Genomic DNA, 15,236 nt, shown 5'->3' with positions numbered 1-15,236 from the left:
CATCCAACATCCCTGTATACAGGCCTTGATTGGCGTTAAAGGTTTCATGACGTGGTGGTTTACAAAACATCAAAACAGTCTTTATCATGGTCCTTCAAACGCGTATTAAAAGTCATGAAACCTTTAAGCTTGTGACATCACAGAGGCTGAAGAGCATTATTTTACTCGTGAAACGCTCTTTGGAAATATGCAGAGCACAAGACACGTCACGGGTAAGCTTGAAAAATACATTAAAGGAGAATTTCGCCCTAGGAGTTTCTTTCCATTATTTGAGGTTTTTAACTCATCATAAGAGTGGTCCAGGACCCCCAGTTCATAACGAGCGATGTTCTCCATTTCGGGGACAGCAGCTCAGAACAGCAGCTCAGAACGGGAGTGTTTGATGCTTGGCTAAATCCGCTTATTTCTGTCGCTCGAAAATCGTTTTTCTTGTATATATCTGTCGTGTGTGGACCGTCTGATGTCGGTACAGTGTTATTGCTACCGGGCGCCTCCATTACTGTTTAAAAATCTGATTTACTGAAATCACGTTTGAAATCTCGTCTCGCGATACTTTCGCCCGCACTCTTATGATGAGTTAACAACATCAAATAACGATAAGAAAACGACTATGGCAAAATTCTCCTTTAACCAAACAAAAAACTAAACAAGGAGCGGGTCTTTAAGTTAACACTGAGGGTTTTACTGTGTAGAGAGGGCGTAGTGTAAGGAAAGAGCATAACGAGAGGAAAGCGGCGAGGTGAGGCTCCTCTATATAAGCTCATTGGTTTAAAGACGTTTGATGACGCTGCTGAAGGGAATGGGAGGGGTTCAACCATGTCCTAAGCCTGTCCCCTTCTGTATCGACCATCCTAAAGAAGGAGGCAGGAGGAGCTGGACCCCCGAGGGGGTCAAAGGGCGAGGAGGTGACCCCAGTGCCTGGGGGAGGAGGCGCGGGGGGAGGAGAGGTGGGTAAAAAGAAGAACCCTCGGTTATCCCCTAATGTTAATCACCAGAAAGAGCTAAGCGCACCCAACCCCCCGAATCCCTTCTTGTCCCTCACCTCACCCCCACTGTGTGTGTCTTTACACTATACCCCACAAATTGTTTGTGCACAAATTCTCTTTCCTCCTCATGGAGCTGCTAGAAGTTTGCACTTTGCCTTTCCTCTTCTTCGACTGCACTCCGACTTCCTCACATCCTTACCTTGGTCTATGAAGGACACAGAGAACGCTAACAACAGTAGTGGTTCACTCCAAGGTCTAACAACCTAGCCTGGTTCCAGAATCCAGACCATAGACCCCGCCCACTCTCTGAGTGAACTGCCCCTCTTGGTCTGGTGTCGTAATGTAAACCTAGGATTTATTCGGTACAAAAATGTATTGTCCAATGACAGTCGGAGGTGGGGGTGGGTCTAACCACAAGCCAATCGGCGCCACGGGCCGTCCTCAAGCTGTGCTGTGACGTCAGATGTAGGCGGATCCGTGGATCTCTTGTGATTCATTTAGGGAAATTCTAATCCCCTCCCCCTTGTAATCGCCTACACTGGAGCCAATGTCAGACTGAAGCTCCACGCAGCTTCAGTCTGATAATCAGGCTACTAACAACCTGCTTCACACTGGATCCAAATTTTTTAAACACGGGCATAGAATGAAAATTCGGTTATATGGCCATTTAGGTCGGTATACGCACACGAGAGTATTAGTCTGCGCCAGTGTCTTCTGATCTAACTCCACTTTGTTGCCACCAAACCACCTTGCCTGTGTTAACCGCTCCCACCACCACCAAGGCCTTGAGTCCATCCTGCTACCACCTGCTCTCCCACTGTACCCATTACCTGTGTGCCATCAGGCTGTCCGTCCGTCCATCCGCCCACCCGCCCGTCCGCCCGCCCGCCCGTCCGTCCGTCCGTCCGTCCGTCCGTCCGTACTTCCTGTGTGTCGTTCAAAGCACTTCCATTTTGCCCCTGTTTCACCATACACTTATGGCGAAACCGTTCACTTACCAGCATGCTAACCGAACGAAGGCTGCTCTTCCGTATGACATGATGAAACGATGGCACGTGACCCCAAAACCTCAGCTGCATTAGCATCTCTCTTAAGACACTTTTTTGTCGCTTCTGTCGTACCACAGAGAGAGCCCACCCACTTACCTTACCTTCCATCTCCTTTTCTTCAATGAGAAGAGCATGGATGCATCTCAGTGTGTCAGCGGCGTGCACGCTCGCGGCGCGTGTGTGTGTGTGTGTGGTTGCTACTGTAGCAAGAGCGATTTGACAGTGCCTGATCCTCCTCCCCTTCCTTTACCCTGTTCCCCCACACAGACGGAGCTGGAGAACATCGAGGCGACACAGGGCATGTCCTCGGAGACGGCGGTCACCTTTCTGTCTCGTCTCATGGCCATGGTGGACGTGTTGGTGTTCGCCAGCTCCCTCAACTTCAGCGAGATCGAGGCGGAGAAGAACATGTCCTCCGGCGGGCTGATGAGGCAATGCCTCCGACTGGGTATGTGTGAGTTTGACTTTTTTTATTATTCTTTATATTAAACGTTAAAAAAAACCACCAGAACCATGACCTTTTTACACCTGGCATGAACATGTGTCCCCGGCTGGTCGCGTTCTACTGTAGCAGTGAAACAACACAGAACATTTGAGGTAGTGAGCGACACATTGACTGCCCCCACACCACACCGCCCCCTGCTGTCCTACAAAGCCAAAGAGCAGTTTTTGGACAAACTGAGGGATTTATTTTGTCTCAAAATTCTAATTAGCCTTCATTATTTTGGGGGATAAACAATTATGTGACGAAATTAGTGTAATATCACTTATTATATACCAATAACAATTTGGCTGGCCAGTTGAAACACATTAAAAAACTTTTTATCAGTTTAATTATTTGCGTAGTTACTGCACTGTGGCGGCTTTATAGGGCTGCCCAGGTTGGTCGCAGATGCATTATTACAACTTACTTATGTACAACAATGTACACACACCTTTGACAATCATTGTGTAAGTCAGTGCATGTGGGCCAGCAATGCATTTTAATGGCAGGTGTAAATGTGAGCTGACTAAATAAATGATAACATCGTATGGGGCGGCCATAGCTGAGTGGTTAGTGATTCCTGGCCAGAACAGCGTATGTGTCGATGAAATGAAATTTGTCCCTGAGCAAGACTCTTAACCCCTAATTGCTCACAGGTTCTCATTGGAAACAAGACCGCAAGGACTTTCATGAACGACCTGTTAAAAGGAATTATCCTTTTCCTTATCTGGACTGAATGTGGATGCAAGGTGCATGTTATCATCACCATGGTGTAGATTATACTACTGGAGGCAGACTCAGGAGGCATAGAAGGTTTGATTTGTAAATGAAAAATATAAAGAAATAAGTATAAAATGTTACTTTTCAGGATCCAAATTCAAAGACAGCAAAAGTAGCAGATCGACGAGAAGCCCTATTCGCGCCGCGTTTCCAGCTTGTAGATCTGCTACTTTTGATGCTTTTATGTGACACTGTAGTATCATCAAGTGGCGCCTTAATTTACCCCAAAACACCTCACAAAGTTTTGTTTAATTCAGTCTGACCAGAAGCAGAGATAAAACATAAACTGAATAACCTTATATCAAAAGCAGAGCAATTTTAGATCTATATAATTTTTTTACAGGCCTGTTTTATTAGGAGCTTCGGAGAATATTGGCTCCAGAGTCAGCTGTCAGTAGAAATCGCGAGTTCCCGTTTGTTGTCCCATGCTCCTAACAAGCAGACCAAACAACGTGTCAGAAATCTGTCAAAAAGCCAATAACCGGAGAGTTGAGAGTAAACAGAGAAAAAAAAAATACATGAATTAAAAATTAGCTGTGATTTCATGACAGTTTTGTCACCACAGTCACTTTTCCTAATCAGGAAAATCACAGAGCTGTTAAATGTTTACGCCGTAGCTCCTGGGGGGGGGGGGGGGGGGGGAGCGAGCCGTCAAGGACTGTGTTTGTGTGTGTGTGTGTGTGTGTGTGTGTGTGTGTGTGTGTGTGTGTGTGTGTGTGTGTGTGTGTGTGTGTGTGTGTGTGTGTGTGTGTACTTGCTATTACTATTAGGGCTGTCAAAATAACTGAGTTAAGTGATTTAATTAATCTATGGAATTCATTGGATAAAAAAAAATTAAAATACAATCCACCCACTCTGCACTAGTTGTTGCTGAATACAAGTACGCTCGCCCAAAACCACGCTTGCCCCGGGTCAAATCGGGTGACATCGGAATGGTCTGCACTCGGCAGGCACCATGTCTAAACCTAAATTTATTCCTAAACTTAACCTCAGTAAAACTATGCCTAAACCTACATTTATTCCTAAGCTTAACCTCAGTAAAACGAATCCAAGAACCACTGGAGCGAGAGCGATCAGCAAAAAAAATTGAGTATATATTGGGGGCGAGCGTTTCGGTCACCTCGTCGCTCTATAATCTGATGGCTGATAGATCCAAACAATGATCCAGACGAAATGGAAAGAGAACCTGTGCGTGGCCCTATATCTGGATGGGTAAAAAAACACAAGTGGGTTATTGCCAGAAAAGGCTGCACAATGTATTTAGGCAGCTGCTCAAATCACACAGCACCACGGGGTGAGAGAGAGAGAGAGAGAGCGAAAGAGACAGACACACACACAGAGAGAGAGTCATTTATCTTTCCATTCCCACAAAAATATACAGAGAAAGCATAACTGTGAATGGTGATTAATCATGATTCATTTATTAATTATTAATCTGTGATTAATCTGATTAAATATTTTTGTATCGTTTGACAGCCCTCGAATTTGATAAAAAAGACATTGTGAGGACCATTTTCCTGGTCCTCACTAGAGAAATGTTTGTTTTTATATACTTATATATATAATAGAATTCAAAAAAACATTAAAATGAGTAAAAGATTCAGCCTGGGGTTGGGATTAGGCATTTAGGGGTTGGAGCTATGCCGGATTTACACTTGTGTGTCATGCAGGAAAAATAGCATATTTGCTATTTTCTACAGAAGCAAGATGCAAAGAGGTAAGAGGACATTTTATATAGTACATCTAAAATCACAGAATGTACCCTTCTATTATTGATCATCAGACCATAGTTTCCCAATATGAACCAAAACCTTTGTAGACCTACACCGGGTGGGGAGGGTGATATTTGTCACTGTAATTTTTTCCCCCAGTATTTTTGTATAATGACATTTTTGAGAAGTGGCCAGTTCTGGGCTGAATCGGGGAAAACATCTATTTTGAATCGGGAAAAAAACGTTTTTTAATCGAGAATTGTTTTGAATCTAATCTTTTTATTACTTTGAATCGGGAAAAAAAAACGTTTTTGAATCGAGAATCGTTTGTTTAAAATGGGAACACTATGTAATCATACGGGCGTGGGGCGGCACCTGACAGTGGGGAGTGTTGGGCGGGAGGAGTAGGACGAAGGCTCTACTAACTACACCATCCTGGTGGGGGCTCCTCGTTGGCAGGTGAGCCAGTAGGATACAACAGCAGTGACAACACACAGAAAGGAATTAATTGGCATAACGACATGTTGAAAGCTTTGCCGGCTCCCTTGGGGCATTTTGCATTACAAGTGAAGTGTTAATGTCATTCACCTGAAGTGTTTCTGCTAATTGGCCCGAGCCCAAAGTAGTTATAGCCCTGAGCTCATTCTTCCACTGTCACAGTGGTACACAAACAATGAATGGGCTCGGACTCGGGACCCATTTTTATGAGCGGCAAGTAAATATCCGCTTTGTAAAGTTTAGTGTCTAAAAACACATTTATGTGCAATAGTTATTGTGACAACTTTTACTAGCCATGTGTCATTTATCGTAAATCGATTTAAATCGATTCAAACGGGTGACGATTTAAATCGATCTAATAAAGATGTTATCGCGATGTGAAAAATAGCCAGAAGAAACATTTGGACAGGTGGAAAACTTGAGTTAAACTTGCAGAGTGGTGCATTACTTTACCTGAGTTACATCTTCTGATAGTTGTACTTGAATGTTGACATGAAATAATAATCCTGTTTAGTTTTTCATTAGTGTAAGCGTGTAAAAAAAAACAACACACAGTGTGTAGTGACGCTACTAGTAAACACACAACGTTGAAAGGCAAGAGAAAACACGGTATTGTGTAAAAAATAAAAAACAAAAGAGAAGAAAATACTGCATTTGTATATGAGAAATAATTAATAAAAAAGATTCTTCGGTCATTTGACTGGAAAAAAAAAAGTTTAAAAAAATGTGAAAAATCGTATTGGGAACCTAATATCATGATTTGAATCGTATCGTGAGTTGAGTTAATCGTTACATGCCTACAAATTACTATAAAAAATTATAATTCAGTTTAATTGTAAAAAAAAAAAAGTACAACTTTAGACTTTAAACAGCCTGAATTCAAAATATTTTCCGGGAAATCAGCTGGTGGAGGAATATAGTCTGTATAGTGCTCCAGAACTCAAAACGGTGAAGTTACTGTAAGTGTCAAACAGTTTCACAAAAACACCGTCTGGGTCTCCAAGGCTACATCTTCGTCTGTCTGAGCAGTTTTTTCACTCCCAGCACTTTTCAGCTGTCAAAACCTAAAAATAAAATTACACGTAAGATTGTGAAGTGATTTTTATGTTTTTCTACCAAGCTGTCAGTCATGTCTAACTTTTTTGCTCTTTTTTTTTTGTCTATACAGGTGTGATTTGAAAGCCCTCTACCAAGGTGTGATACTTACAGTTCTCTCTCCCCATCTCTCTCTCTCTCTCTCTCTCTCTCTCTCTCTCTCTCTCTCTCTCTCTCTCTCTCCCCCTCTCTCTCTGACAGTGTGTTGTGTGGCGGTGAGGAATTGTTTGGAGTGCAGACAGAGACAGAGAGACCGGGGATGCAAGTCATCACTAACCAGCAGCAAGTCTCAGGACAGCCTCCACAGTGCCTCCACAGCCAGCAAGGTAGCACACACACACACACGCACACGCACACGCACTCGCACTCGCACTCGCACTCGCACTCGCACACACACACACACACACACACACACACACACACACACACACACACACACACACACACACACACACACACACACACACACACACAGCCATGCACATGTGTGCATGCATATTCAAACATATATTATACATTTGTGTATGCATACACGCATGTGCATGTGTACACATATGTATGCATACACACATGTGCATATATACACATATGTATGCATACACAACATTATTTTTGAAGGGTTTTCCAAAAGGGTTTTCTAAGCATTTATTTTGTAAATGTAGGCAAACCTTGACATAATCTTCTCTCTAGCTTGATATGGAAATGTTTGACAAGCACTGGTATTACACAAACACACAAACACACACGCGCGCGCACACCTACACACCTGCACGCACACACTAATGAAATGACATGTCTCCCATGTAGCAGGACCCAGACAGACTACTGCAGGATGTGGACATAAATCGCCTCCGAGCTGTGGTCTTCAGAGATGTGGTAAGCGTGTGTATGTGTGTGTGTACAGTACGTGTGTGTGTGTGTGTGTGTGTGTGTGTGTGTGTGTGTGTGTGTGTGTGTGTGTGTGTGCGCGTGCGTGCGCGTTTGTGTGGGTGGGGGGACTGAGGGGTGTGTGTGTGTGTGTGTGTGTGTGTGTGTGTGTGTGTGTGCAGGTGTTTGTGTGGGTGGGGGGACTGGGGGTTATATAAGTGTGTGTGTGTGTGTGTGTGTGTGTGTGTGTGTGTGTGTGTGTGTGTGTGTGTGTGTGTGTGTGTGTGTGTGTGTGTGTGTGTGTGTGTGTGTGTGTGTGTGTGTGTGTGTGTGCGCAGGCGTTTGTGTGGGTGGCGGGACTGGGGTGTGTGTGTGTGTGTGTGTGTGTGTGCGTGCGTATGTGCATCGATTTGACCTTGACTTTGCTGGATGAGTGTAGATGTAATGGTGAGTGTGTGTAAGGGTGCGTTTATTCTGTATGTATGATACGTGGGGGTGTGTTTTTGCTGTGTAGCAATACCACAATATAAAAATACTCTGTTACAAGAAAAAGGCCGGTGTTCAAAATGTTACTTGAGTAAAAGTACAAAAGTATTGGCATCAAAATATACTTAAAGTACCAAAAGTAAAAGTACTCAAATGTTTGAAAATAGCCGATCTACAAGCTCACAATGTGTCACGATGCAACGCATTGTGATCTTGTAGATCTGCTATTTTCTAAAGATTTGTATACACTTGAAAACTTGAAATGGGACATTCTGCATAATGAGTACTTTAAGTACATTTTGATGCCAATACATTTATATTTTTACTCATGTACATTTTGAATTCCGGACTTTTACTTGTAACAGAGTATTTCTACATTGCAGTATTGATACTTTTACTTAAGTAAAAAATGTGAGTACTTTTCCCACCACTGCTTACTGTAAATCGCTCTGGATTAAGAGCGTCTGCTAAATGCCAAATGCCTGAATTGTAAATTCTCTGTGTGTGTGTGTGTGTGTGTGTGTGTGTGTGTGTGTGTGTGTGTGTGTGTGTGTGTGTGTGTGTGTGTGTGTGTGCGCGTGCGCGCGCGTTACTACTGCAGGATGACAGTAAGCAGGCTCAGTTCCTGGCCCTGGCCGTGGTCTACTTCATCTCCGTCCTCATGGTCTCCAAGTACCGCGACATCCTGGAGCCCCAGCGCGAGATTGGCAGGTCCACCAGCCTATCAGGACGGAGCATCCGCCACGAGATCAACTCCCCCACCAGCACAGGTTGGTTGGTTTTGGCGACTCAGCGATTTTCTGTCTGCTGCTCACCGCAGTGGAATGTAAAAAAAAAAAGAGAAAAAAAGAGATATGATGAATAATTAATTAGTAACTCAAGGCTGTAAAATGGTACTTTAAAAGCGGGGGCCGGTGATGATTCATCACTTTCTGCTGTGTAATCAATGCATAAGAACCTTTAAGCTAACGGTGATACAGCCGAGTCATTCAATAAGGGGTGGGAGAGTAGAACGGCAAAGGGAGGGGGAGAGAGAGGGTTAGGGGTGGGGGTGGGGGCGGGTAGGAGAGAAAAAGAGAGAGAATGGGGGGGGGGGGGGGGGGGGGGTAGACCAGATTTAAAGGAGTGATTGTTTTCGATAGATTGTGGTAAACAGGCATTTTAAAGCCACATTTATACAACGGTGCCCTTCTCTGAGACACAGAGGGAGCAGACATAAATAAAAATGGTGCCGTCTTATAAAAATTAGCATTAGTGAGGAGCAGCTATTTGAGCATAACCTCTCCGGTGAAGTTCTCCGGTGAAGGTATAATGTCTACGGTGTCAGCAAGGTCACTTCAACCACTTGAACTTGAATTAATGGTTGAGTGGTGTGACGTTTCTGTTTTCGCTCTACACTGAACATCTTCGCTATCAACAAGCTTTGTGTAAGCTTGTCGGCTGTTTTCAGCGAAGGTATTTAATGTAGTGTGAAAACTGAACAGACACGAGGTATATCGTTGGTGTCGGGCAGAAACCTTGTATCTCCATATTTTAACTTTATATGATATTATTTGAATCCTATATTTTTTCGTAAATTAACGCCGTACTTCATCATAATACAATGTCACACAAAAGTATCAAAAATAGCAGACAGGTCTACAAGCTCAAAACGCGTCGCGATGCGACGTGTTTTGAGCTTGTATGTCTGCTATTTTTGATAGTTTTGGATTTGAATCCTGAAAAGTAACAGTTTTGGACATATGATTTTTCCACCCGTCAGAGACGACATAGTCCTGAGGGACTCCGTTCAACAACCTATGGGGTTTAAAGGGATAGTTCACCCAAAAGAATATTTTTTTTCCTATCGATTACTCACCTCATGGACACTTGAATTCATGGATATTTTTAGTTTTTGTCGCATTCCTAAGCCAATAATTTGATGACTAGCGGACCGTAAGACAGCGGCTCCGGTAGGAGACACAAAGGAGACTCTTTGTTTGTTGGTCTTCATCATGTCCCCTCCCCCTCCTCTCCTGTCCTCCTCTCGTCCATGCAGAGCACCCGTCCTCGTCCTTCTCCGACCGCGACAAGCAGACGCCCACCCCCGTGGACGACTCGCCCCGGGCCGGCCTCCCCCACACGGACTCGGGCATCGGGGACGAGGGGGGCCACGTGGCGGGCTCCCTGAACGGCTCCGACATGGGCCTGGGTCTGGGCCTGGGCCTGGTGGGCCGAGAGACGGACCGGGACCGCGACCGGGACCATAGGGACATGGGAGGTATAGGAGGAGGAGGCGGGGCCGACCTGCTGTGCAGCCTATCGGCAGACGTCCGGACGAGGTCTCAGGAGAGCCTGCTGGACTCCCCCCACAACCCGGGTAACTCCGCCCACGGCCACGGACAAGCCCCGCCCTCCTCCATATCCAGCATCAGCCAGACCAACAAGGGCATTAATGTGAAGGTGGGCGGCGTCTTTCAAGTGTGTGTGTGTGTGTGCGTGTGTGTGTGTGTGTGTGTGTGTGTGTGTGTTTTGAAGAGGTCGCAACAAACGTTATTATGTTATCATCCGTTTCAAATAGGACAAAATAGTCGACGACTACAAATGCCGACACTTTAGTCAGTTGCTGTAATGATTTGTTTTGTACCACAATTTTGATAAATTCTTATCATTCTGTATGGTCATTTATCATTGTGTGTTTAGTTTTTAGTTTTTTTTTTACAATGTGGTAATTTCTTATAATTGTTTAGTATTTTTTTTCACAGTATGGGCATTTCTTATCATACTGTGTTTAGTTTTTACTTATTAATGTGTGTTCTCTCTCGGCCTTCGCAGGAGATCCTGAAGAGTTTGGTGGCGGGTCCCATTGACGGTGGGGAGGCGGGGCAGGAGGTGGGGCCAACGCCGTACCACCCAGACCCCGCCCTCAAGACACACCCCATGCTGCCCATGCAGTTCCACTCCTTCGACAGGTACACACACTCCGTCCCTGATTTTATATTCCACCTATGGGGAGAGGAGAGATCACACAGAGAGCAGAGATATGTGAAAGAAAATGCGTGGAGGTTTTAGTCAGCCTAATGGCAGCATTCACAAGAAATTTGGCACACAGACCGACCCTTTTACAGACGGTCAACCTTATATAAGCCTTTTAAGCGTAAAGAAAACAAAAATGTCTATACATAGTAGAGGCCCTAGGAGGGGTCCGCGTGCACCCCTTATTTTTTTTCCAACTCTGGATTTTTGGCATCCATAGGACCTTTAATATAAAGCTTTTGATGGTCTCAAGAAGAAGAAAATTAGTGGTCCAAAATGTGTTTTTTCTCCCCCAATGTTTTATTACCCCAATGAAACGTGCGGGATTGCTGGCTTGAACGTCGACGAGACTTTCGGAGACTGTGGCACACTCAAATTTAGAGGTAGCATAAAGATAGAGATACTACTAAATAAAATAGTCACTACAGGTAAAAATACTGGTATTAGTATACTATTATGATGATAATATATATTATGAAATTATTGTAATTATTAGCAGACTTTCAATAAGACCTGCGGCGCCTGAGTTGTGAGTGTGAGTGAGGTCATGTGTGGGAGGGCATGCTGTATCAATTAATGTAAATATAACATATAAATGATGTATATATTTACAGTATATCATATATTTATACATATATTATTCTTTTCCTTTGAATTGTGCTGCAAACACTGTACTTTATATCGTATTTATTACCTTCTGCAAGCTGAGCCAGGGGTAGGGCTCGATAAGCATTACGCTTTTCCCTGTCCCCTTTTCCAGCTTATTGGACACTTCACCATGTTATATAAACTTGTGCCTTGGACCTTCTTTTTTCTTGTGATTATGCCTTTTTCAATTTGCACTAATGCACTTGTATATAATGTATTTTTTATTGTCCAAAAGAGCTGGAAATAAACAAACATACATACAAACTTGATTCTAGACAACCTCAGGTTTCCAAAATATGGTCTGCAAGAGGTTATTCCCGACATCAACAAAATAAACTGTGACACCACAACCACAAAATATTAATACACCAGACACATATATCAGACGCCATTAACTTCCTTTTCCTGCCCATTTACCATGGTACCCATAAGTGTTTACCAGACAGCCTCCCTGTGGTGAGCCTCGTGGGGACAGCATCAGTCCTGACGTGACCAGAATAACTAGTTTCTCCCAATTCCTCTTCTTTTCATACCAGCGCCAAACTATATTCGACATCCAGACTTTTCTTTCACTGACTGCTGAATAAAATATAGTTCCGCCGGTACAGAGTGACTCATTTCTCGTATCATCCTGGTCCACGGCGAACCTTAACCCATTCAATCCGGAAACGCATCTGTGTCATCGCAAGATTTCTTTGGCTATTCAAAAATAGCAGATCTACAAGCTCGTCGCGCTGCACCGAGTGAGCTTTTAGATCTGCTATTTTTTTTAAATCGTGAACATTTGTGCAAATCTTTGAATATATATATATATATTTTTAAAGCAAACTTTTTTAACACAAATCTTTGCTTCTGGGTGGTCCCTGGAACAACATATTTTGAGATGGGTGTCCGCGGCCAAATACATACAATTTTGGGGGTCCAACCTGTTAGGATTTGGAAAACATTTGTAGAATCCCCAGAAGCAAAGATTTTAGTTAAAAATGTTCGCCTTAAAACGTATATATTCAAAGATGTGCACAAAAATAGCAGATCTACAAGCGATTAAAAAAAAAAAAAAATAGCAGATCTACAACTATGAGCTTGTAGATCTGCTATTTTTTTGAATAGCCAAATCAATCTTAAAATGACACAGATGCGTTCCCTGGGATTGAATGGGTTAAAGAGCTGGAGTTATAGCGCCTGAAGACACAGCGGTGCACTGACAGTCACATCATCACAGCCAGCGTTAGTCACATCCACCTCCCTGGTATAGCACCACCACCTGCTTTTGGAGCAGTCCGTCTGGCGTCTGCGACCAGACCCACACATGAAAAAGGCATTAGGCAGTCAACCTGCATCCATTCCCACCCGTCTGTCTGTATTCATGAACTCTTTTATTTACCGTTCCACTCACTGAGCACACCCGAAACCCCCTCAGGACACAGAGTCTGTATTATAGTAGGCTTGTCTCCGACTAAGGATTTATATAGTCGAATCTGATTGGCCAAATGTTGCCTATATTATATACTATATATATTCTATATATACTGGTGGTCGAATTTTTTTTTTTTTTGGCATGATTTGGCTGAGAGATTGGCAGTTGAATCAGTCTGATTCGACTGCGAATCTCTCAAAAAGATTGTGGGGGTGCTTAATGTCTGATTTAACACATACTTGCTTGGTTTCTCCCAATAAATCATCATATATATCCTATTTTTGGCAAACTACTAGTTAATTAATACAACAAACTAGGCCAATCTCTCAGTCGAATCTTTTTTTAATCTTTTTTTATGATTTGACTAAGGGATTGGCAGTCGAATCAGACTCCCTCGAACGATTAGTCGACTATTCGGCTATTCGAGGTCATTTGATAACATCTGTGTTTGGATAAATTTGAACTTTTTCACCGTCAGTTGATGCTTCATATCCATAATGAGTAAAATTGCCCGGCTGATTTGTTTATTGTTGGAACACTGTTCTTATATGTTCTTAAATACCTTATGACTATACATATGTATGTGTGTGTGTATATATATATATATAATGTTTAGCTGAGGTTAACGACAGCTGTGTGTCCTGTGTTCTGATAGGAGCGTGGTGGTGCCAGTCAAGAAGCCACCGCCCGGCAGCCTGTCTGTCAACACAGTGGGCACGCCCACCACCAGTGGAGCGGCCAATCCCGGGAGCACGCCTAACATCTTTGCTGCCGCCACGGCCACGCCCAAGAGCATGATTAACACTACGGGTGAGACAGCACACACACGCACGCACGCACGCACGCACGCACGCACGTGCACACCAACAGGTACATTCCACATCCCTACATATAGTTAAAGAAAGTCAGTCACACTCTCTGTTTTACACTTTCTCAAGATGTCAGCTGTTTATTCGCGTTTTTGTGTAAACACCGGACATTCCGAGTTCGGCCTATGGGATCTGTTGCCACGGTTACGCTCATGGCTTGTGTTGTCATGGTTACGGTGTACCCGCAGGCTATGGGATTGGGATCAGTAGCCGGTGGGACAACGGCAGCACAGCACAGGCAGACCAGGCTCACAGCTACAAACTTTCATTTAGGAAAAATGAAAAACACACACAACACACACTGCGATTTATGAGCGGAGGGGCACTGTGGATATCATTTTCCATAGCACTCGCACGCAGATTGACACATGCAATGTTCGAATGAACGTCCTAAGCAGCCTGTTTCCAAAACTTAAACTAAGCATTCATCTGTACAGTCTACACAGGGATCCCAAAGGGGTCTACGACACCCTGCATCATAAAAATGATTATTTTCTTTTATTATGTGCCCCTCTGTTATGACTGCCTCTGCATTGAGAAGAACAGATGTCATAGCCTACTAACTACGTTGTAGGATTCAAATCGGGTAACACCTTCCGTGGTCTGTTCACAATCAATGACGGTTGCTAACTAGCCATCAACGCAACGAGTGTGAACAACCTGAGTCAAATGTATCTGTGATTATAACAAATAATATGAAATATCTCCATTATGCAACTAAAAAGTTAAATGTTATATACTTTTTTTCTTCTTACATTTTTATCCCAAGATTTTGCAACCCCATTTTTTTTTTCACCCAGTGCCAATTGTCTAAGTAATCCTGGGCGCTACACTCCCTCTGCCAGCATAGGGAGAGCCGAGAGCCAAGCTCATGTTCTCCTTCAATGCATGAGAGCTAACAAAGCCTTCTTATCACCCGACAGGGGGGAGTTCCCCCAGTTAGACGTAGCGTGTGGAAGGAACACGTTATTCCAACCAGTTCCAAATTTCCCCCCCCATCAGGCGCCCCGGCTGACCAGGGGGAGGCAGTATAGACACCAGGATTACTGCATGTTTTTGTGGGGGTACCGACTCTAGGGGACAGGGGAGAACATGCAAACCCCACACAGAAAGGCTTCACCAACCCCACCTAGGCTAAAATGTTGTTTACATTTGACATACATTGTTGGCGGTTGGTAATGAATATGGTATTGAAAATATTGGTACGGGTCCTTGGAGCCAAGAAGGTTTGGGACTCCTGCTGTACAGCACATAACCCAAAGTCTGCAAATACTTTGAGTGAACACATATGGGTATGGACTAGTTCTGCTTTATATGGATATTTTCAACA

General features: G+C 43.7%; 1 protein-coding gene across 1 annotated transcript in view; it reads left to right on the top strand.

The window, feature by feature from the left end:
- Positions 1 to 15,236, top strand: part of LOC311057057 (neurobeachin-like) — a gene marked incomplete at both ends in the record, with an annotated part of 230,399 nt that overhangs the window by 175,751 nt on the left and 39,412 nt on the right. Inside the window, 8 exon segments of the mRNA XM_084073945.1 lie at positions 861 to 947; positions 2,303 to 2,483; positions 6,806 to 6,930; positions 7,412 to 7,480; positions 8,559 to 8,727; positions 9,996 to 10,399; positions 10,772 to 10,908; positions 13,693 to 13,847. Coding sequence (XP_083930071.1) covers positions 861 to 947; positions 2,303 to 2,483; positions 6,806 to 6,930; positions 7,412 to 7,480; positions 8,559 to 8,727; positions 9,996 to 10,399; positions 10,772 to 10,908; positions 13,693 to 13,847 — 1,327 coding nt within the window.

This window comes from Gymnoscopelus microlampas (assembly GCF_963454915.1).
Source record: "Gymnoscopelus microlampas genome assembly, chromosome: 12".
Classification (NCBI taxonomy): domain Eukaryota; kingdom Metazoa; phylum Chordata; class Actinopteri; order Myctophiformes; family Myctophidae; genus Gymnoscopelus; species Gymnoscopelus microlampas.
The sequence above is the reverse complement of the archived record's forward strand: the minus strand, read 5'-3'. Positions and strand labels throughout refer to the sequence as shown.